This window comes from Eleutherodactylus coqui, chromosome 3 (genome assembly GCF_035609145.1).
Source record: "Eleutherodactylus coqui strain aEleCoq1 chromosome 3, aEleCoq1.hap1, whole genome shotgun sequence".
In the NCBI taxonomy this organism is placed as follows: domain Eukaryota; kingdom Metazoa; phylum Chordata; class Amphibia; order Anura; family Eleutherodactylidae; genus Eleutherodactylus; species Eleutherodactylus coqui.
Window position 1 is genome coordinate 193,378,895 of NC_089839.1, and position 22,820 is coordinate 193,401,714.

Below are 22,820 nucleotides of genomic sequence, written 5' to 3' on the forward strand. Positions count from 1 at the left end.
CGATGCGTACGTCCAGCATGGCGGCATTGACAGGCTAGAGGATCAATTGATGGGTAGGGGTTCTGAGCGGCAGTCCCCAACAAATCAAGTACTTATGATCTACCCGGAGGATAAATAATCAATAGTAAATGCCCAAAAAACTCCTTTAATTAGAGATTCAGAGTTGAATTCTAACCTTATTTTGAAATTTAATTAAAAAAAAATAGTAAAACGACATTCAAATCCTAAAGAACCAGAAAAAAAAAAAAAAAAAAAAAAAAATGTTCCAATATTCTTGTATTAACCCAGTGTGTCAAATTTCAAGCAGAATATTTGCCCTTCCACTCAAGGAGCAAAAAATAAACATCCACCAAGTTCCACCCATATCCACATGCAGCAAGTCAGGCAGCATGATTGAAAGAGATAGGTCGCCTGCAGACAACCGGGTCGGATCCGGCAGCGAGAATTCTCGCCGCGGGACCCGACCCGAGCGCCTACAGAGAGCAGCGCGTACTCACTCGCGCCGCAGCTCCAGATCTTTTCATGTGCCGGCTGCCGGCGCATGCGCAGATCGGAGACAGCGGCCGGTGAGTGACGTATGCTAACGCAATCCTATGGCAGCTTCCAAGGGCGGAAATTCCGCGGGAAGTCCCGCCGCGGAATTTCCGCCCGTCTGCAGGCGGCCAAAGTTTGTTCTTGGGCGATTAGCCCCAAATATATATTTGGTTGGTAGTGAAACACAGGAGAACTAGAAAAGTGATTGAGTGACTACTTTAGGACAAAATTATACAGTCGAGTCACATTATTATGACCACCAGCTAATATCCAGAGTAAGCGCCGTGTGCTGCATGGACAGCAGCTATACGGGCTGGGAGTAACTCAATAAGGTGCTGGTAGGTGGTCTCAGGTATCTGGAGCCATGCTGACTGCAGTGCATCCCACAGCTGTTGGAAGGTGCGTGGGGGTGGATCCATAGAGTAAACGTGACGATCGAGGTGATCCCACAGATGCTTAATTGGGTTCAAGCCTGGGGAATTAGAGGGCCAAGGAAGTACTTTGAAGTCTTGGTCATACTCTTCCAACCACTGTCAAATATTTCTAGCCATGTGACATGTCGAATTGTCAGATGAAATCTGCCCCAGGGAAGACAAAACCACATGTATCGGTGTATGTAAAATGAAAGGATGAAGTCATAATCAAATCTGATCAGAGTGCCTTCCACATGGGAGAGCGGGCCCAGAGAATACCACCAAAAAAATTCTGCAGACCGTAGCGCTGATGCTGTCACCAGCTTGTGTTCTTCAGCAATGGTTGCAGGGTGTTTGTTCTCTAATGTTTCTTGCCTGACACGCCAATGACTATCCGTTCAATAAAGCAAAAAACATGAGTCATAAGAGAAGGCAACCCCTCGCTAAGCAACGGTGATCAAATTCCAACACAGCTATGCAAATTGAAGCCTTTTCTTCAGATGCACCTTTGCTGGCATAGGTGCAGTTCTACTTTGGAGCCCCATATGCAGGAGGCTTCGCTGAACTTTTTGACACACACATCTAGTAGCCCTCTGGTTCATTTTCATGGTGAGCTGCTCCCCTATAGCGTATCGATCAGCCCTTGTGCACCTTTGTAGTTGACGTTCACCTCGCATATCATTGGCACATGGTGCTCCGCTGTTTCCACGTTGGTTATTTCCAATGGTGCCATTTCTTCACTCATGATACACTTTCACCACAGCAGCACATGAACGGTTCACAAACTGCACGGTTTAAGAAATAGCGACACCCTTGGTCCAAAAGCCAATAATCATCCCTTTTCGTAACTCTGATAAATCATCCCTTTTACTTGTCACAACGAGAGATGTGAGCATACAGCCTACCGCACACCTTATATACCCACCAAGTAGGCTAACCACGTCACTTCATTCATGGGCTAATGCTGCCGACATCTAAAGTAGGAAGTGGTCATAATAATGTGACTCAACTATGTATGTACTTACTAGCTACAAAGAGTTGCATATGTCGCATCTAACCAACCTATTTTGGAGCAAAGTCGTACGTACCTGAACCTATCCATACATTGCAAAATGCGCTCCAGCGGAAACCAAAGAATGGAAAGTCAGTTGAGAAGTGATCACCACTTCAAGAACCCCAGACACAAGAAGCAATCTTATATGCTGATAGCTTCCTCACAATTAGATTTCCCTGCTTCCAAAACCATCCATTATCTTTAATATATACTGTAGGTAGAAGACGGGACACTGTGCAAAAATAAGGCTTTAGCAGCAAGAGCTCCAGAAGAAGCTGTAAAGCGAAACTCGAGTTAGGTAGAGGAGGACTCTGCATGTTGGGTTGCTTTTTAACTTTGTTGCCTGAGTATAATAGAAGGGAGTGTCCCATATTTCTCTTGTTCTGGTCTTTGGTTTCCAATGAAGTGCATTCCGTAATGTATGAATACTGACTGAAAGTTTGAGACACTGTTTGCTGCACCCAGTAAACTTTAGCCAGCTGTGGAGAAACATTTTTTGTATATATGTACCTGAACCTGCTATTGGAAACAGACAGGGACCCAGTATAAGTTGGCCATTTCCCCTTGGGTGATGTTAACCTACACAAGGCTAACTAGTCTGCTTCATAACAGGATGGCAACTGGGCAAAAAGTTATGCAATCCTTCTCTCCTAAGAGGTCTTGTCAAAATACAGTAGGGTGTGACAGTAAAGCTTCCACCACCAAATGGAGGGAACCTATTAATTAGCGCTGTAAAGCCTCCCATTCTCTATGTAGGACTCTGTTGCATAGAAACACACAGTAAAATAAATGTTTTTGAGAAGCTGTAAAGTAATACCATATCAGATGTTCTGAAGGTGGTTTTGTGGGCATCATAACCACCAGTTTTTGATGACTGAAACTGGTGGTCGTATAATGCCCTGCACCTACCGTGTCTTTTTGTAAGTTGTCTTCTTGACAACACTTGTACTAATGTCCCGTTCTGGCTTTTCCTTTTCATGCCTCTCTCTTTCAACTTTCTGTTCCTTTTCAGGTTTCTCTTTATCAGTCTTATCCTTTTCAGTTTTTTCTCTGTCCATCTTTTCCTTGTCCAGCTTCTCGCGGTCTAGCCTTTCACGATCCAGTTTCTCCCGGTCCATTTTTTCCCTGTCTATCTTCTCACGATCTAGTCTCTCTCGGTCTAGCTTTTCCATTTTTTCTCTGTCCAGCTTATCCCTGTCCAGTTTCTCTCGGTCCAGCTTGTCCTTTTCAGGCTTTTCCTTTTCTAGTTTTTCTCTGTCCATTTTTTCCTTTTCGGGTTTTTCAATTTTCTCTTTTTTCTCCTTCTTTGGAGGTGGCGGGGTGGCATACTGCTGGGCAACTTGCTGTGCCACCAACTGCGAGTTTATTCTAGGCTTCCTAAAAAGAAACACAAAAAGGAAATATTAAAGACTCAAACAGGCATAGACAGATTATATTATGGGTTCACCAAGTTATAGGATTCATAATTAATGTAAAAGACTTAAAGAGGACCTGTCATGTCCTCATGCAAGTGGGGCTAGCTGCATAGCTTTGGTACCATGGTCCCACTGACTCAAACAAGGTCTTCTTACTTAAATTCCTCCCTCCCCGTTCCTATGTGAGCTCTTCTTTGATTGGGTTCATGATGCTTATATGTCAAGTGGGCGGTCCTCACCACTTACAGCACTTGATTGATGGAGAGCAGTCATGAACCACCCCACCTGACACATTCACAGCACTGGACGATTAATCCAAGAGCCCACACAGGGGAAAACAAAGCTAAACATGAATAAAAAGGCTGCGATAGAGTTTGCGGGGCCATGATTGCAAAGCTATGCAGCAAGTCCCCTGACATGAGAACATAACAGGTCCTCTAAGTCATGTTCCAAAATTTTATAATGGGCAAAACATTAATCCAAAAGGTGTCATGTGGCATTTCCATATAAACCGATTATGGACAACCACTTGCATACATTTCGCATGGAACATTGCCTAAGGTCTCCCTAAATTTATGACTTTCAAGAGGGACGCTCAAGAATGCTCAAAACACAAAATTCCTCAAAAATATATTGCAAGAGCTGCTAAGCATCCAAATACAAAAAGTTATCCTACAATAAACTATGAACTGCAAGCTAATGTGAATCTTCATACATGCCAAAGACAAATGCATCGAACTACAGTGCATACTCCACCACATTCACAACTCTGCCTGTCGTCACTGGAAACAGTCAACCACCCTCCAACAGCTTAGCAGAGATGCTATAATGCAATGGTACAAGTTACTGAAAAGTCCTAAAAGTCATCCTAGAATGCAAAATCAACAGTGGAGACAGGAGTGGACAAGGAATGCTGGGAGAATTAAAGGGGTATTCCCATCTCAGCACTTCCTGGCTGAGTGGAGAAACCTGCGGCTACTTTCCAAACCACTTTGCTGGGTGTTACGAAAGCAGTTGAGCGTGGTAGTCTTACAGTTTCCACAACTCCCATTGAAGTGAACACAGGAGTTGGGCAAACAGAGTAGCACACTGTGCTACATTGTTTCCATAACACCCTTTCACTTCAAAAAGGGAGTTATGAAAACAACGCAAGGCTTCCGCGCTCAACTGTATCCGTAACACCCGGCGACGTGGTTGGGAAAGTAGCCGCAGGTTTCTAATCTCAAAACAGGATGTACTTAGATGGGAATACCCCTTTAAATTCTAAATTCTGGTTATTTGTGAACACTGGATGTAACTACAAAAGGTTAATATAACGCGTTACTTAAAGCATAATTCCATATGTTGAAGGCAGTGGTAAGCATATATACCAACCTATGTGCCTACAATCTACATTTGGTTAGGTTTCATTGACAGTAATTCCAGGCAATTAAGAGTCCTCCTTGAATGGTTTAGCTTGGTATCACAAAGTCTAAGGTATTCCCCTGCCCCATATATTTATCGTTATATGTGGACACAAAAATATATATTTCCGCCATGCATCAAGCCCCGAATTCTTCGGATCACCAGGGTGATACGGTTTTGAAAAGATTCCAAGGATTCATATGGCTATTTGCGTCGGCAGCACATTACCCGGCAGCACCGGGCATCAGGAGCAGCTATAAAAGTATCAGCGGCGTTGTGCTACTTTCCAGCAGGGGAACAATTGAAAGAAGATACTTCAAGTCTGAGAGGAGGTGAAGGCGTCCAAAGCTAATCTACGATTCAGAGCACGTTGGTTTCGAGCAGTGCCTTCATCGCAGCACAGTATTACTCTACACAACAATAGCTGCTGTCGCTCGTCTCCAAGGAGTCGGAATGATTATTTTGTCTCGGGAATGACAGTTTCATACTTATTGACTAAAATTGTGAGAATGGAGAGCGCAAGGACTGGTATAACTGCGATGGATCTTAGAGGATTAGATCATTCATTTGAAACCCCCCCTCCCATGCAATGAACCCAAAAAGCATTCAGCATTCCCCTCCCCGTTTCAGCCATTTTTTCTCATTTAGATAGTAGTGTTTAATTGATGGGTGGTACTGATCTGAACCATTCTTTAATCTGGCGGTCTTCAAAAGCGGAGTCGTTAACCCAGAGGATATTCAATTAATTCACCGACTTTATGTTCCAGGAGATTTGAGGACAGTAAAGACTGAGCCTAAATAATCTCCACATGTAGTTTTAACGTGGCTAAAAGAGAACATGTGTAGCTCTGCGAGAACAAAGAAATTAATGGACATGCTGACATTGCCGTTTCCTCTTTGTTTTAAAGGGCAACAGACACCTAAAACACAGGAAAACGGCCATTTTGTTTGACTGATCTATTACTTCTACATTGAACGGAAGAAATTTAGATATTGGGAAAGTCCGTCTATTAACACATTAGCAGTAAACAAAAAACTCATGTTGATCAAACCAGCCAGATATTCAAAGGTGTTGTTGATGATCAGAAAAACATGGCTGCTCTCTTCCAAAAAACAAACACCAATCTATCGATGGGCTCTATTCGGTATTACGGCTCAGCTCCACCGAAGTGAAAGCTGAGCTGTAATACCATCGTAATACCATAGCCGGGTCGAGTTGCAATACCCCATATAACAGCAACAAGCCTATGAAAAATCTTCTCGACCTTGGGCAATTATATGCCACTAGAGACACCTTGGATAGTAGGCGAGCAATAGCAGACATTTGCAACATTTACCTCCACCATACATGACCCGACTTGTTGGACTGGTCAAGACTGCAAGAGTAAGCTGTTCCTTACAACACCCAGGGTCAGGGAGTCCATGGCAGGTCATATAACCTTTCTCACACCTGTGTATTTATCACCAGGGGGCGATTTCAGACAATGGAGATGAATGATCTATTGTGTGCACTACTGAGAAGAATGCAAATATGTCCTTGCTGATATAGTAAAAGTGAATTACAACCCCTCTTTTGGGCTATCTGTATAGGGTGGCCGTGTTCCCTCAAGGATAGGTGTTCTGTAATCGTAAACTGCCCAAGGGTCAAAGTGTAAGGGTTTGTTGACCTTTGACTAGACTGTGTGGGAGTCAGAAGTAAAGAAATTAGACTGCAAGCTTGACTGGGTGCCCCATGCTCTGAATACCTGTCTAGCTAATAAAGAAGTAATGGCCATCATGTGGTTGACTTTTAGGGCCTGTTTGTTCCCATTTTCATTGTTTTTGTTTCCTGAAATGGTCTAATGTCTTTATAGCGCCACCTATTAGATGGTAGAACTCCTGCAAGTTAAATGTCTGACCTCTTAACAGCTCTCATAACATGACTGGGAATATAAACCAAAGCCAGAGTCTTCTCCGGAAGAAAGAAGATAACCATGTATAGACAGCTGTTTCAGGGTTTTGGCCCCTCATCAGTGTACAGTAGGTTTCTGGCTTGACTAGAGAGAGGTCTATGATGTGGGTCAGGAAGGCTATAGTTTCTCCTTAGGGAGAGCAACTAGTAAGTGTGAGGAGACTTAAAAGGCCATGCATGCTCCTCTGGGAAATGTATGCATATTAGGCTGGGTTCTCAATCACCGGATTCCCGGCGGAAGTCTTGCGAAAAACCGCAAGATTTCTGCCGGGAGAAACCCCGCTTTAAAACCCACGGCACTTAGCCGCGGGTTTTGAAGCGGCCTGGCGGCTCGCTCTTCCGCTGTGGCCAGTGCTCCCATATAGGAAAAATGAACATGCTGTGGCCGGCGAATCCGCGCCGCAATGCCGGCTTTTGTCAGCCAATATTTATGAGAAATCTCAGCCACATGGCTGGCCAACCCAGGGATGAGCGGCCGCAGGCGGATTTGACCGTGGCGGAATTTCCGCCCAGTGTGAACCCAGCCTTAAAATGTCTTTAATGCAAAATAAACTTCCACAAACAAACAAACTTTCCAATAAGTTTAGTGCCTCGCTCCTAGGATTTGTGTCAACACAAACACCAGACATCATTTTCGGATGCGATGCTGACACAAAATTGTATCCCAAGTCCTTAGATTGCTTCCCCACCTTAAATGAAATAAGCATTAGTAGTCCATCACTACCAATGCACTGTGGGGATTAGGTAGCCTGAATATTTCATCTGCCATCTTGCACAGCTGAAAACGGGACCCGGAAACAGCAGACTGGAAGGGCATCAGCAGAAAATGCCAACAGCAATGTTGTCCTGAAACTGGAGGGTCACTTTAAAGCATAGTGGTTCACTACATAATTAAAGGGGTATTCCAGTCTATTTGAACTGATGACCTATCTCCTGGTTAGGTCATCAGTAGTTGTTCAGGGTTTGACACTTGGCACTCCTATCCATCATTGATCTCTCAGCCTACTACAATCTGCATCAGACGTAGTCAATGGTCGAAGGAAGCTAGGGAAGGCCCTGTTTCACTGTCACTGAAATCAATGGGAGTGCCTAGCTGCCCCTAAACTTCCTGCTACAAACAGGACGGTGACGTCCTGATAATCAGACGAGTGGGAAGTAGCGTAGAGCTCCTGTTGATTTCAATGGGTGTGAAGCCGGGTGCAGCGGCCCGGACAATCAGCTGATGAACGGGGTCGAGGCAGCGGTCTTCCATCTATCTATCTATCAACTATTGATGACCTATTCTCTCAATAGGTCATCAGTTAAAATACACAGGAGTACCTCTTTAAAAGATGTACCCAGCCCAATACATTGTAAGCATCTCGGGGAAGTCTATAATTGTGACAACCCCAATTAAAGCAAATTTCCAACCAAAAAACATAAGTCATTATCTATGCCTCAGTAAATTAGAAGCTAGAGTAGCAGCTAAAGTTTAACAATTAGGTTGTCAGAAATTAATGTATTTTTTATAGTGGTGGCCATTCTTCCATAAAGTGACAACAGGAAGTACAGCCATATTGTTTATCACATCATTTGAATCATCTTGTCAGGGCCCAACAATAAAACAGTTACCTTGTTATTGACTGAGCATACTGAGACATTTACCAGTATTTAAAAAGTTAATTGACAGACAACCAAAACGTCCGCATTTCCTGTTGCCAAATTTTTACAAAAATGGCTACATCAGACAAAATAGAAGAATGACAACACAGAAAAGTAAAGGAAATAATTAGGAAACTTTGGTTATTACCATGCCATCTTATTTACAGATATGACCAATGGGGTTTTGGGCAAATATCCTGAAGATGACAGTGTGCGAGTAAGCGCACATCAGCAGTTATTTCAGGTAAATCGATAACTATAAGTTAACTACCTATAAGGGAAACTTTCTCCCATGCAGTAAACTGATATCTTCCTGGGGAAGTTTCCAAATACTGACATCTGTAGTATAACACCCGCTGTTCCAAGGTCTGGATGAAGTACTGCACATTGGTTCCACCATATAGCGTCCAAGATGAACAGTCCAAAAAAATGTGTCACCCCTCAATTTACAGTAATGACATCTTATTTCATTACTTTCACTTCCCACTCGAAGCCTTTGTGTGTACAGTCACGAGTCACGACAACCCTACGTTCTTCTTTATCTGTCACAGTTTTATCTTAATATCAGTCATTTTGAAGTTGGATGCCGATTCATGTTCAAGTGTGCAGCGTATGTGGCACTTGGGGGAAATCTCTTCATTACATGCATAGCATGGATGTAAACCTTCCACATCTGACAAATTAGTCATCACTTTGAATAAAATGCATGATCTTATGTTTATCGCATATTTGGTTTTTGTGGTTTCCTTGTTTTTGTCAATAAAATATGGTATACCGAGAACCAGAAATACAGTAACAGTGTCGAGCAGCACGAGATATCTGAGCCATCGAAAAGGCATCTACATCATTAAAGGGGCTTTCCCAAAACTTTAAATCGCTTCATGACACCTCTGTCCTTCCAGATTGCTGACCAGGACATGTGACTGCTGCAGCCAATCACTGGCCACACTAGTGACCTTCTCGAAATAGGTCTAATCTCACAGGTTTTGGTCAGCAGCAACCAGGAAGAACACAGTGATGGTTAAGCAATTTTAAATTGTGGAACAACCCCTTTAAGTAAGGTTCTCATGGATGATGTGATAAAAGATTAATATATACAGTCTACCCATAGTGATGCATAGACTTAAAGTCTGAGCAGATATCAGGGAAAGACCCAATGCTTGATAATGCATCTAATTGACGCAACCATCAGCGCTACTTTAAAGTGAACCTAAGTTTTTAACAAGTTTTCTAAAATACACCAATTTCTCCTTACCCACTCATTTGCTGTTTGCACCTGGTTTCATATATTTAAGTTCTGTTTGCAATCCACTAATAGTGAAGGAGCATGTAGCAAGCCTAGCATTCTGCCAGCAGCTCACTATCCTGTACTTCCTTGCCCTCACTTTCGATGCTGCACTGCACAGTCTTCAGTCCAATCAGCAGAGGGAAAAGTATCTGAATGCCTACCCCTCTGCTCTCCCAAGAGGATTCAGGAAATGCAGCCAAATGGTGAGTAAAATCAATCAAGTGTTTACAAACACACACACACAAACCCTGGGAGAGAGAGAAATGGTGAAACTTGTTATCACAGTGTCTGTAGATCTGTCAGTCTGCAGTCTGTGAGTGCACAGGAACGACCTGTGGAGATAGAAATCAGAGGAGGGGCGGGGAGCAGCTAAGGAAACGTCCCTTTGTCCTTAGTACTACAGAAGCTCTATAGCTGACAGACAGCGTATTGCAGAGAAGCTGGATGGAAGACCCCTAGTGGCAGCCACTTCAAGCATGATTTACAGTGGTAAAAGCAATAATATTTTTAATGCAAGTGTATTACAGAAAGCTAGTAGATGAGCAGAAGCTGTCTGAAAAGTCAGTGTCCCTTCAACCATACAGAAAATAGCACATCTGTACCGAGCGCGCTGACAGTAGCACCACCTTCAACTGTATCAACGTCCTCAGAATGCAAAAAAAATAAAAACAAAAAACTTCTGAGTTCAGCGGTCACTTACCTGGTCACGCATCTGTTGATGCCGGTAATTGATCAGAGGTGATGTGCTTCAACAGGCAAGTGACCACTGGACCAAGAAGTGAACAGGGATACCACAGAGTAATTCACTCTGCTAGACTAGGTATTAGACTCCGTTCACACTACACCCTTTTTGCTTCTTTCTGGCTGCTCTGTTGTGGGTGCAGCTAAACGGAGAGAAAACGTTTGTTTTTGTGGCTATAGACATGCACTGAAACGGATGCTCGGTTTAAATCAGTTTCTCAATTTTCTGTCGCCATTCAGTTCTTAAAACTGCAGCAAAAGTGTAGATTGCTGAGCTTTTGTTACCAATGGGGAAAAAAACGGCTTTCGATTTTGTTTTTTTCTAAGCCCTTAGTGACGGCTAATGCACCTTTTTACTAACCTCACTAATGGGCTTTAAATCTGTACAACACAACAGTGGCTTTGCTGACTGACAGCCAGACTCCTGCTCCAACAGCCAGATGTGGAGAAACCTCAGATCCTATCAGTTTAACCCCTCACGTCACAATCAATAGCAATTGCAACATTTAGGCCCCCTGTCCACGGCCGTTGCGGAATATCGCCAGTGATATTCCGCCGTGGGGGACAAGGGGGGAGCGCCGACAGTTCTCAGCGGTGAGCCCATCTGACAGATAGGCATTGCGACATGCCACGATTTAGATGCCGCGAGCGGAGAATCGCTATGATTCTCCGCTCATGGACACCGTGGCTGTGCTTTCCATAGCAACGCTATGGAAAGCTTCACACAGAGTGATCCCCTGGCAGATTTACGCCCGCGGACATGCAGCCTTAAGATGACATGACAAGGAAAAGGAAGAGGTTGCTTCTGCCACCCATTGGCACTACAGTGTGATCACAAGGTCATGGCAACAGGAAGCCTGACAAAGGCCTCCATGTCTGCCATGGAAAGCCATCCGTTTGCTTCAGTTTTCTTTACGTTTAACTGTTCCCACAGTGGAACAGATAGATGGAAACAAAAAGGCACTACTGTGAATTGGCCCCATATTTTTATTTTTGTAGAGGGGGGCAAGGAGATTGTGTAGTGGGGCATCCCATTTTAATACATGCATAAAACCCACTCAGGTATTAAAAACATCCTTGCAGCCACCACTGAGATATGCCCTGCCCATCATCTGGGAGAACCTCCATAGATGGCTGTACATACAAGAGAACAGCCAGCTCCTCTGTTCCTTCCATTAACAGGCTGACAGGAGAAGAAAGGAGTCCAAGTACTGTCAAAAAAATTATGACAAAAGAATCATGCACACTGAAATTAAACATGCTTTCCAACATGCTTGATTAGATATTAGGAAAAAAAAAAACAACAACTTTCAGACAGTGAGGGGGATCAATGAGTGGAACAGGTTGCCACGGGAGGTGGTGAGTTCTTCTATGGAAGTGTTCAAACAAAGGCTGGACAAATATCTGTCTGGGATGATTTAGTGAATCCTGCTCTGAGCAGGGGGTTGAACCCGATGACCCAGGAGGTTCCTTCCAACTCTACCAGTCTATGATCCTCATCTTCCCATCATTAGGGGACAATCGAGTAGTCCTCATACGCTGACTGTCTTTCTCAGTCTCTTCTAATTTACATGTCCCCCCCCCCAATCTACACGATCAGGGGATTTGGACAACATTGCCCTCTAATGGGGACCACACACATTGCAGCAATTTACCCCTATGGGCAACTCAAGATTCAGGTGGCTCAACCTGGTGGGAATGCATGCTTAACGATTCCATGCACTTCTGACCTAAAAATGTCCATACAAGGTCCAAATTTACAGCAATGATCAGATCGAGATGAATGGATTACACCAACATGTCCTATGATTGGAAATAGTTGGTAACCCTCAAGTTGGCATTGCAACATTTTGGAAAACCTGTTATGTTTGAACACTGAAGGAGAACGTTTGTCACCCTGAGAAGGATACAATTTACCATTCTTCAATGGAAAAAGATGTACATTCTGTCTTTGCTTGATACTCCAGAAGGTTTGATAATCCAGCACCTATGCCGTTGATGCCAAATTGAAGGAATTCTGCTGTATAAATGAAAAGCTCTTCAAAAGTGGCAGAGTGTTTATAGACTCAAAAGTTCTCTCTGCTACCATTTGTAAGCCTCAGATCACCGCCATCTAGTCTACGGTATGAGGAGTGCTTTTAAGCAGAGCCCCTACGATTCAACGTTAAAAGAAAGGAAACATGGAGTCAAGGGTAATTGTCACTGAGTGCTTAGCAACTCGCTGCAGAAGAATCTTGTTACAATGGCCTATGCACTTGACCCTACATTTTTAATTAGTGCTTTCCTATAGATACAGATAAGGACTGGAACAAAGAACGTCTCTGGAAAAGAAACTACATCTGTGACATTCTTCCTGGAGCAAAGTGCGTTCTCTGAGCCGTTGAGACTCCGCGTTATAGCTTGTCATCAGAAAACCAGAAACGTCTCGCTTTAACTCAGTAGGGAAAATGCTGGAATTCTCTAATTGGAAAAGATTTCCAAAACTGTGGAGGCAAAAATGAAAATTGGAAAAATATTACTACTATTTACACAGCTCAAAAAAAATTTGGGGAACAATTTAGCATCGCAGTATAACCCCAAGTCAGTTACTGGCCTACACGGGCCGAATTCTCATGCTGATGTAACAAGTACTGATTGGCGCTTGTTTCTTTCCCTTATAAATGGGTTACGGGGGGTTGAACCCCTTGCCCGGGCCGGCTGTGCCCCCTTGCCCGGGCCGGCTGTGCCCCCTTGCCCGGGCCGGCTGTGCCCCCTTGCCCGGGCCGGCTGTGCCCCCTTGCCCGGGCCGGCTGTGCCCCCTTGCCCGGGCCGGCTGTGCCCCCTTGCCCGGGCCGGCTGTGCCCCCTTGCCCGGGCCGGCTGTGCCCCCATCTGTTCAAACAAGCAATTTCAGGTTTGCATAAATCTGCTGCTTAGCCAATGAGCAACTGTTTGCTCAATGATTTTTGATCCCTTTAAATGGCCTGACTGTTGGTCGAACAAATGTTTGGAGGAAAGCTTGGACCCAAAAAACTGGTCCACGTAAGAAGGCGCTCCACGGGTATCACTGCCTAATTAGGAAGCAGAAACGATTGTGAAACCATTTCACCTGCTTTGGTGCAAATTAAAGTGACACCAGGTGCCCTGGAGAGAAACCCCCAGAAGAAGGAGATGGAGACAATTCCTCTCTCTTCATCCTACAGCCCCATCAGGTTACACAGGTAGTCCTGGCCCTCCATGACAGCACACCCATACATACGGTATTGTCACAAGGTTTGCCTGGACTCCCAGCACAGTCCCAAGAGCATGGAGCAGATACCAGGACACGGGCAGTTACATGAGGAGAGCTAGACAGGGCGGTAGAGGAGCATCAACCCAACAGCAGGACCGTAGGAACACTGCCGAAGCGCTACAAAATTACCTCCAGCGGTTTACTGGTCTGCATGTTTCTGGTCCAAACAGTCAGAAGGACTTCATAAGGTGGCATCAGGGCCCAACATCTTCTTGAGGGACCTGTGCCAACAGCCCAGCACCGGGCAGGTGGATTGGCACTAGTCAGAGACACCAGAATTGGCAACTCCGCCATTGGCGCCCTCTACTCTTTACAAAGAAGAGCGTGGTCACACAGAGAACATGTGACAGATGTGAAAAAGTCTGGAGATTCATCTCTCGTAGTTCATCGAGATCCAATGTGTGATTTAAGTGTTCTCTTAATGTTTTTGAGGAGTCTATAAATGCCCGATACAAATGGCATAGCAGCTGTAAGGATCATCTTAATGGGAATGACAATCGGAGTCTGGTAAATGGGCCTTTAATTGTATAATTCACCTGGATCTTGTGATATATCATGTAGACGTTCTATATATAAAGAGAGCAGATGTTCTAGAAAACCATTAAGATAGCGGTCAGCGAACGGAACATTTGACTTCTGGCAATGCAGGTTATGGCTGAGGCAGTCCTCGTGTTCAGTCCCTCAGCCGTACCCTGGTAACCACCGTGCCCCATCGCTCGGAGCGCAGCTGCCAGATTCCTGCAGGGGATGGATTACTTAAAAATAATTCAGATTCTTTATGCATCTGGGTTAAGAGGATTAGCTGGGAAACCGTCAGACCGCACGTAAAATGTAAATGCTACAGGTAGGAACAGACTCGCAGGTCACTTCATAAGCGATGTCAAGCTGCTGGCTGCAATCTACTAGGTTTGCGGAGGATGTGTGGAGTGGGGGCTGGTGACTATTGAGGGCGAAATTGAAGATTTTCAAGTATTGGTAGAAGCCCTGCACCAAAGCAGGCGGGGACATAATTTTGGTTATGCTATAGTGTAGTACCTTCTCTGTACTGTGAGGGGCTCCATACAATAATGACAATTAATGGAAAATATGGCCTCTAACATGTAGTTACCGTTGCCGGTCATGTTCCTTCGTCGCAACACAAACTGGTTAGCTGAACTGAAGCAGCCTTTGCTTGATAAGTCATAAGCACGAGCATCATGACTTCTTTCCTGCCATTAGATTGTAACTCAAGCAGAGACGTTAATATCCAGTGCTAATCTGGTCCGCTGGTCTGGCGCCCACCCAAAAAGAGATCGTTGGCTGTCAGGTGCCAGAATTCTGTTTTTCCATGTATGAGACCGCAGACTCTTCTAGACTCCTGCAAACCATCTACACAAAGCCAGAAGCCCTAAAAGTCAGTCCATTGGATTGTCGACTATTGGAGCTTTGTTGTATGAAACTCACAGAAGTCGTAGAGATTTGAGGCCCATTGATGCCACTTATACCATTGGATCAGTCTATGAGTAATTGTTTGCTAATAGCAAAACAAGACTGCTTTAAATACATTAAAAAAAACAAAAAAAAAAAACACAACAGCGTCACACTTGCTGAAAGGTTGTGTATGGTATTGCAGCTCAGCCTATTCACTTTGATAAACACTTCAATAGAGCTTAAAGGGGTTTTGTCATTAAAACAAAAATCACGCTGAAGTGGTCATACCTGGAGAAATAGTCTTAAAATGTTCTTGCGCTATACGCAAATTAAGCAGAGCCTGCTGGCCGGAGTTTGCTTGATAAACACACCCCTTTTTCCTGGTGTGCCACGACGACATCTCATCCACGAAGCGCTCCCAGTCTCGTGCTGGTGCATGCGCAGATCTGTCCCTTTTGAGGGCATAGTCAACGCTCATCTGTGCATGCGCCAATTATCACCCCACTTCCAGGAGATTGGTAGGATTATCAACATCACACCAGTACAGATGCCAAGCAGAGATCTACAAGGGTGGCCACGGAAATGCAACCCAGCAGCACACTCCTATGAAAGCAGTCAAAGAAAATCTGTCTATGCCAATAGCAACCAATCATAGCGCAGCTTTCCTTTTTCCCTCCGCAGTATAAAAGCTTATTTAGACAATGATTATTGCTCAAAAGATGTATTTTGAGCGACTTCTAAGCGATAATCGTTGTATGCATTCAGCGCAAGGCGATCACAAACCTTGAGCGATCACCTTGCGCTGCGAGCGGGGAATGCAGAAGACAAGCGTAGCATCCAGCTGTTCCCTGCACGCAGCGCCCGGCTGTTATGTCTTCTGCATCCAGCTGTTCTCTGCTTGGAGTGCCCAGCTGTTATACAGCAGAGCACTCCGAGCAAGGTATGCAGAACACAGCTGGACCGCTCTGTTCTTCATGCCCCGCCTGCCATAAGGAAGTGGTATACAACTGAACCAATAGTATCAGCTGTATCCCGCTGTAAATCCCTGATCAGGCTCATCATTGTCTTTCAGCATGCTGAAAGACAACGATCAGCGACGGCATAACGAAAACTGCACGATGTCAGGGCAGTTACGATTATCGCTTAAAAAGACGGCTTTTGAGCGATTATCATTGTGTCTAAATGGAGCATACGAAATTAAAATTGCGCTGTGATTTGTGGTGCTGACTTACTTCTGTGGCCCACTTGTATTATGGCAATTGCTATAACTTGATTACTGATTACTCTAATGGACAGAGAACTACTGATAGGTCATCAGTGAAAAAGGCGGCAGACAACCCCTTTAAAAAGATTTAAAAGCATTTAACCCATTGCAATATTTATGACCAATCCTAAGGATAGTTAATCAACAGTTGATTGAAGGGTCTGCCGCTCAGGACCCCCAGAGATCAGCTCACTGCAGTAGGCCAGATATTGACAGCTCTGTCAGAGCCAGAAGTGCAATACAAGGATTGATTTCTATGGCAGCAATACCGTCTATTAAGCTTCCGGCTTCTACTCTAATGCAGAGGTCTAGCCCTGCTACAGTGAATGCGGGGCCTGAGATAAGCTGATCGCTAGAGGCCTCGCGAGGTGGATCCCTGCCAATCAACTATCAATGACCTATACTCCAGATAGAACATCAATACTGTATGGGGTTAAATGTCCAGAATACCCCTTTAAAATGGTTGGACAGAAAGACATGGCTGCTTTCTTCTGAAAACAGTGCCACAGCTGTCCACAGGTTGTGTCTGGTACTGCAGCTAAACCCTTTTTATTTAATACAGGTTGGGCCACTGAAAAGCAGTCTCAACACCAAATTCCTGTCTAAAAGAAAGTCCGTTTTTCTATTCCACGGCACTTTATAAATCAGTGGATACATGTATAAAATCAGACATTACATACATTATTAAATTAAATTTCAATGGGGGCTTTCGGTACTCCTATGTGACCTATCCTCAGGATAGGTCATCAATATCGCACCGCTTGGGCCCCCACTGATCATCTGACTGAAGAGGAAGTTGGTCTTGGGCGAGTGCCAGGGCCTCTTAGCGGCATACCAGGCACAGTGCCATACATGGTATAGCAGATAAGTCCCATTCAAATGAATGGGACTGAACTGCTCTCGGGCCATGTGACCGATGAATGCGACATCACGTGTCTGAGATGAGGCCACAATGCTCGAACAATTGCCGTGGCCTCTTCGAACAGCACATCAGTGGGGGTCACAAACAGTGGACCATCACTCATCGAATACTGATGACTTATCCTTCGGATAGGTCAATCAATACAGTCTCGGAAACCCCTTTTAAGAAGTTGAATAATAGGGGTGGAAGGCTCTGCTCGCAATAGCTACAATTATTTAATCTAGCAGAACCACCAGACAACCTATGGAAAAAAGTGTGTTGCTGTGTCTGGAAGTAAAAGCCCTGAATAATACTCTGACAGAACTATACACCAGTTTAAAGGTATTGGTGAAGTTTTGGTTTGGTTCGTACCAAGCTAGTTGCCCAAATAAGGTGTACAAGCTGAATCAAACTTCTGAAAAAAGTTCAACATTACTCCTCATGTGCATAGCCTCATAGGATATAATGGGCCAGGGTGCTGTACGCAGAATGCACGGAAAAAAATGTAATTGCGAATCTGAGTGGGTCCCAAACCAGAATTGTATCCACCTACGACATAGAATGGGCATTCTGTCATTGTCCTATAATATCCCTATGCGACTGGTGGAAGGGTTGAATAGAAATTAGAATTAAACTACTTGTCTACCAGTTTTCGCGTTTGCAGACAAAACACCAAATGCAACCTCTTGGGACAAGTAGGTTAACCAAACAAACGTGGCCTTCACCTGCAGAGACCACAAGCGCTCACAGCGCCTACCCCGCTGCATGTGTCACCATGTAAAGACCACGCACACGGTTTTGGCATGTGTAGAGTTTATGGTTCCTGAACTTTGTCACCAGCACATCAGTAAAGCACGCTGACAGCAGTGTGCAAACAGCCAACACAACAAGTCTTTCATGGATTCGTGAAAATGAAAACCCGGCAGGAGAGTTCCCCTCCAACCTAACAGAGTCTGGGCAGACAGAGGTAACTACACATCTGCAGATGCACCAACCCGCAGCGTCGGCCCGCGGGCGTAGAGCCAGAACAGGGATATTGGAATAGTGGTGCCCGTACCATTGTGCTCGCCTCACAGAAGTCACTCAGAATTGTACTGGCAACACAGCAGTGCCATAAAATAGCTCCAATCACACAGCAGTGCCAACAGTGTAGAAACTGCCACAACAGTGCACATAAAAAGTCTGCCAGCCTGTACAGAGCCAATACAAAGTGCCAGCCACAAGCCGCTCATCTCCTCCATGTGAGCTGCCAATTAGCAACTACTAAAATGCAGCCATCTCTCTGCGCCAGTCTGCCGTCAAAGACCAGAAAAGGATCACGGGTGCTCCATGTCAGTTTTCAAAAAAGTAAGAACACTTGTTAGGTGTAGGGCTGGGTAACCACAAGCTACATGAAAGAGGTATTCCAAAGTTGGATCATGGTCCGCAAGGCGGAACAGAGTCCCTTTGTATCGGTATTGTGAACCTGTAGAAACTCAAAGTACCGCTATACGATGCCTAGGTTGATCCATATTACACTAGGACTACATGACGACTATATGCGACACAAAAGATGTGGGTTAAATTCTGGTTGGACTTGGGGCTCATTCACATGAGGGTATACAATTTGTCTGTGAAAAGCTGACAGATTTCACTGCAAGGGTATGCACACGTTACATGAATGGATTTTTCATGCACGCAAAAAAAAAACAAAAAAAAAAACACGCAAGACGATCCGAATGTCGTCGCATTTTAGTCTTACCATTTTCTGGCAACATGTATAAAACAGTGTTCGGTGCAGTTTTTTACGCTCCAATAGACATTCATAGGCAATTTCAGTCCATGAATATAAACCAAAGCAAGACGCATGGATGGCCTTATAAAGTCCCATTTACACAGGACAAATGTCAGACAAATGATGCCCGACACTCCTCCCTCTGTCTTCGCGCTCTTGTGCTCCTGCACGGGAGCTAGCAGAGCTGGCTGGGTCACGAAACAGCCAGCAGGGGGACGGGGCAGTGCAGGAGATTTCTCTCCTCTCGCTCCCCCGCCCCTCTCCATTCACATAACACAGCGGCCGTTCACTACCGCTGTTTCAACTGAACGATGAGCTTCATCGCTGACCTTTCATGCTGCATAAACGATCAGCAATGAAGCTCATCGGGCAGTTTAAACAGCCGCCGTTCAGTAGTGAACGGCTGCTGCATTATCTCAATGGAGAGGGGCGGGAGAGCGAGAGGAGAGAAATCTCCTGCACTGCTCTGCCAGCTCGATGAACCAGCCCTGCTCTGCTAGCTCCTGTGCAGGAGCACAGGAACATGGAGACGCAGGGATAAGTGTTGGGCATCGTTTGCCAGACATTCGTCCTGTGTAAATGGGGTTTAAGTCTCCTCACTCACCTTCTACGAGCTCTCCTTAAAGAAGTTTTTTTTAAATGACAGGTCAGTCCACTTAACTCATCATCTCCTCGCTGATTTTCTCCTGTCTCCTGCAGTCCCAGGGAAACGGGGAGGAGGGGGTTCACCTCACCTTCTGCTGGCTGCTTCCTTTGACAAAGCGTCCATTCACAGGCATCTTCTACCTGCCCAGCAATGTACACTAGCTCACTAGTGATGTACTGCATCTTTCACAGTCTAGCAGGGAGTGCCAAACTGTTGCAGAGACTGCGCATGTGCGCTGTCTCTGTAATAGATTAGCATTCCTTCCTACCTTTACTGACCTGCCGGAAGAAGAATGCGAGGAATGCCGGCTTCATAACAAGGAGAAAAGGATTCAGTGAACTGACCTGCGGGACTGGAGAAGAACAGTAAAGGAGAAGATGTGGTAAGGAGTCTGTCCAGGGAGGAATAGGAGAGTATAGAACTTTTTAATGACAGAACCCCTTTACAGACAAACGATACCCTTCCTGACCCACGTCACAGGCCTCTCACTAGCCAAACCAGAAACCTACTGCACACTGATGAGGGGGGCAAATACCCCCAAACAGCGGTCTATATGGATTTTGGCTTGGTTTTCAATTCGCAGTCATTGTTATAAGGCTTGTATAAAATGTCTGACATTGACTTGCATAAATGTTGCATTCCAACGGGTGGCGCTTCCATCTTCCCTATTTACACATTTCCCAGAGGAGCATGGATTTTTGATTTGACCAATACATTTAAAGCAAATCTTACACTAGGATTTGTGGACCATCTATAAGCTCCCCAAGCCCTTCATGAACAGTACAGCTATGGAACGAAACCCAAGACTACCGCGCTCTGTAGAAAAGTTTAATGAGCTCCATACTGTATACTACGATGTAAAATATGTGCTAGATGTTATAGAACAAACACACCAACCGGATCGGAGCAGCTTTCACATAGTCTCCGGCAGAACAGTAAAATCTTTGGTTATTTTAATAACTTCAAGTCCGTCGCAGAAGTTTCTAACAACGCAATTTGTAGAGTATTTCTCCTTAACCAAACACAATCTGCTTTCAATAACCATCCACATGTGCGATGTAACAAAACCCACTGCATTATATGTGGGGATTATGTTGTCCTCGTATATTGTTTTTGTAGTGTAAGTGACTGACTGCATACGGAAGACGTTCACTTGGGTAATGGTTTACATGTGCCGGCTATAGCATATGACTGCTATGTAGCACAATTCATGACTTTCTAGACCATGAAAGGGCTTTTCTGGTTACCAGACAACTTTCCCGCTACAGCATCAAGTGTCTAAAACTAACAATAAGGGCAGCATTCACCAGTCCTCTGGCATGGAGATCCAGCAACATTACCCGGTTGTCCTCCCGGTGATTGTTGAGAAGAGGACATTACAGGAAGTCATCCTACCACTGCAGCCAGAAGCTGCAGGGTCACGGTTCTAAACACCCGACATCGTGACGCCCAGGATATAGGTGCTGATGCCAGAAGAACGAGTGGTGATACCGCAACAGTCAAGCAACTTCCTATGATGTCATCACAACAATCTCCGGGAATTGGCAGAGCAATGGTGCTGGCTCCCAAGGCAGAAGACTGGCAATTACTATTTTTATATTTTTTATTTTAAGACATTTGAAGTTATAGCAGGAAAGTTTTTTTAGTAAGTGGACAACACCTTTAAGGGTGGCCATACAGATTGGCCAAATTTGTTGATATCAGTGGGAGTGTACAATCAGCTTAAGTGTATGGAGACCTCCCGACTCTCCCATATTGGCAGATGCTTGTTGAAAAATAAGGATGGTACACTTGAATTTCAACTGTATGATCCTTTTATTCGCGGGAGGTAAGCCGCTGCCTTCCTCCCCTTTCATCCTTCTGAACACATGCAGGCTTGGCAAAGCCAAGTGTGCATGTGTATACGAGTTGGGAGAGATAGCTGTAGGCAGAACATGAGTTTGTCCGACAACTATCTACCGTGTATGGGCAGCTTAAGGCCCCCATACCCACTGATTTCAGTTGGCTGGATGACTATCATGTGTATGGGGGCCACTGACTCTCCCCGTTAGAGGATATGAGAGGAAAGAAGAATAGGTCATGCTTAATTTCAAAGTCCAATCCTCTTCTTCTCCCCAGAGAGAAGTCGCTGCCAGAGCTGTAGCCCTCTACACTCTACCCATGGAAAACACAAGAACTCTCGGCTGAACAAGTAATGAAGGTGTATGTGCACCTTTAGGCATCCACATACTGGCATTTGGAGAGTGGAAAGGCTAAAAAAAAACCAAAAAAAAAAAAAACCGGTTAATCACCTGGATTTATCGGTGGCAGCGACCACTGGTGCTGGACTATGGACTTCTAAGATACACTTAACAGTATAACTGTACGTATACCAATGTTGAATGTTCTATAGGGTAGGAAAAGTTTAGCTCCTTAGTAAACCTGTCACACAAACGCTAGTTTGGTAGAAGATCTTCATAGCTTAAGAGATAAATCATAACGTGGTAGGATCACAAAATATACCTTTTTCCAACTAGGAAAGCAACATGTAAAGACCCATTTACAAGCAAAGATAATCTTTCAAACGATTGAAAGTTTTAGCGATCTTTTTGCATTAAGTGTTAATGGATACTAATGTCCATTAACAGTTTGTCTTCATTTGCATGTAAAAGCCTCCAGGAGCTGTTTGCAGAGCCCAGCGTGTGATTAATCACACATGCAGCTGTGCACACAGCTGCATTCTTCTCCACGGGAGCCGGAGATTACATTGTATTCTGCCAGCATCATCCCAAGGCAAACACAGCATGCGGGCTGTTGAGAGATATTTTATCTCTCTGCGGCTGAAGGATTTATTTTAAGTTCACCTTAAAATCATTCAGACGAAAAGTGCACAATGCTTGCGTTTACAGGTAACGATTATCGCTCATTTGCGGTCCTTTGAATGAATTTTGAGCGATAATCGTTACGTGTAAGGCCTTAAGCAGAAGATTGTAATTATACTCAGAAGATGGTCAGCAAAGTTGGCCATATACTTTGAATAGCTGTTGGTCAAACGCTTGTTCATATGACAGCTATTCATTCCGACAACTGCCCGCCCCCTTATATACATATACACTGGGCTCGGCTAAGCATGTA

The 22,820-nt window shown here is 44.6% G+C and overlaps 1 protein-coding gene across 1 annotated transcript in view; it reads right to left on the reverse strand.

Moving 5' to 3' along the window:
* RYBP (RING1 and YY1 binding protein) overlaps window positions 1–22,820 on the reverse strand; it is a 90,649-nt gene that overhangs the window by 15,637 nt on the left and 52,192 nt on the right. The window contains exon 3 of the mRNA XM_066596705.1: window positions 2,911–3,378. Coding sequence (XP_066452802.1) covers window positions 2,911–3,378 — 468 coding nt within the window. The remainder of the gene's footprint in view (window positions 1–2,910; window positions 3,379–22,820) is intronic.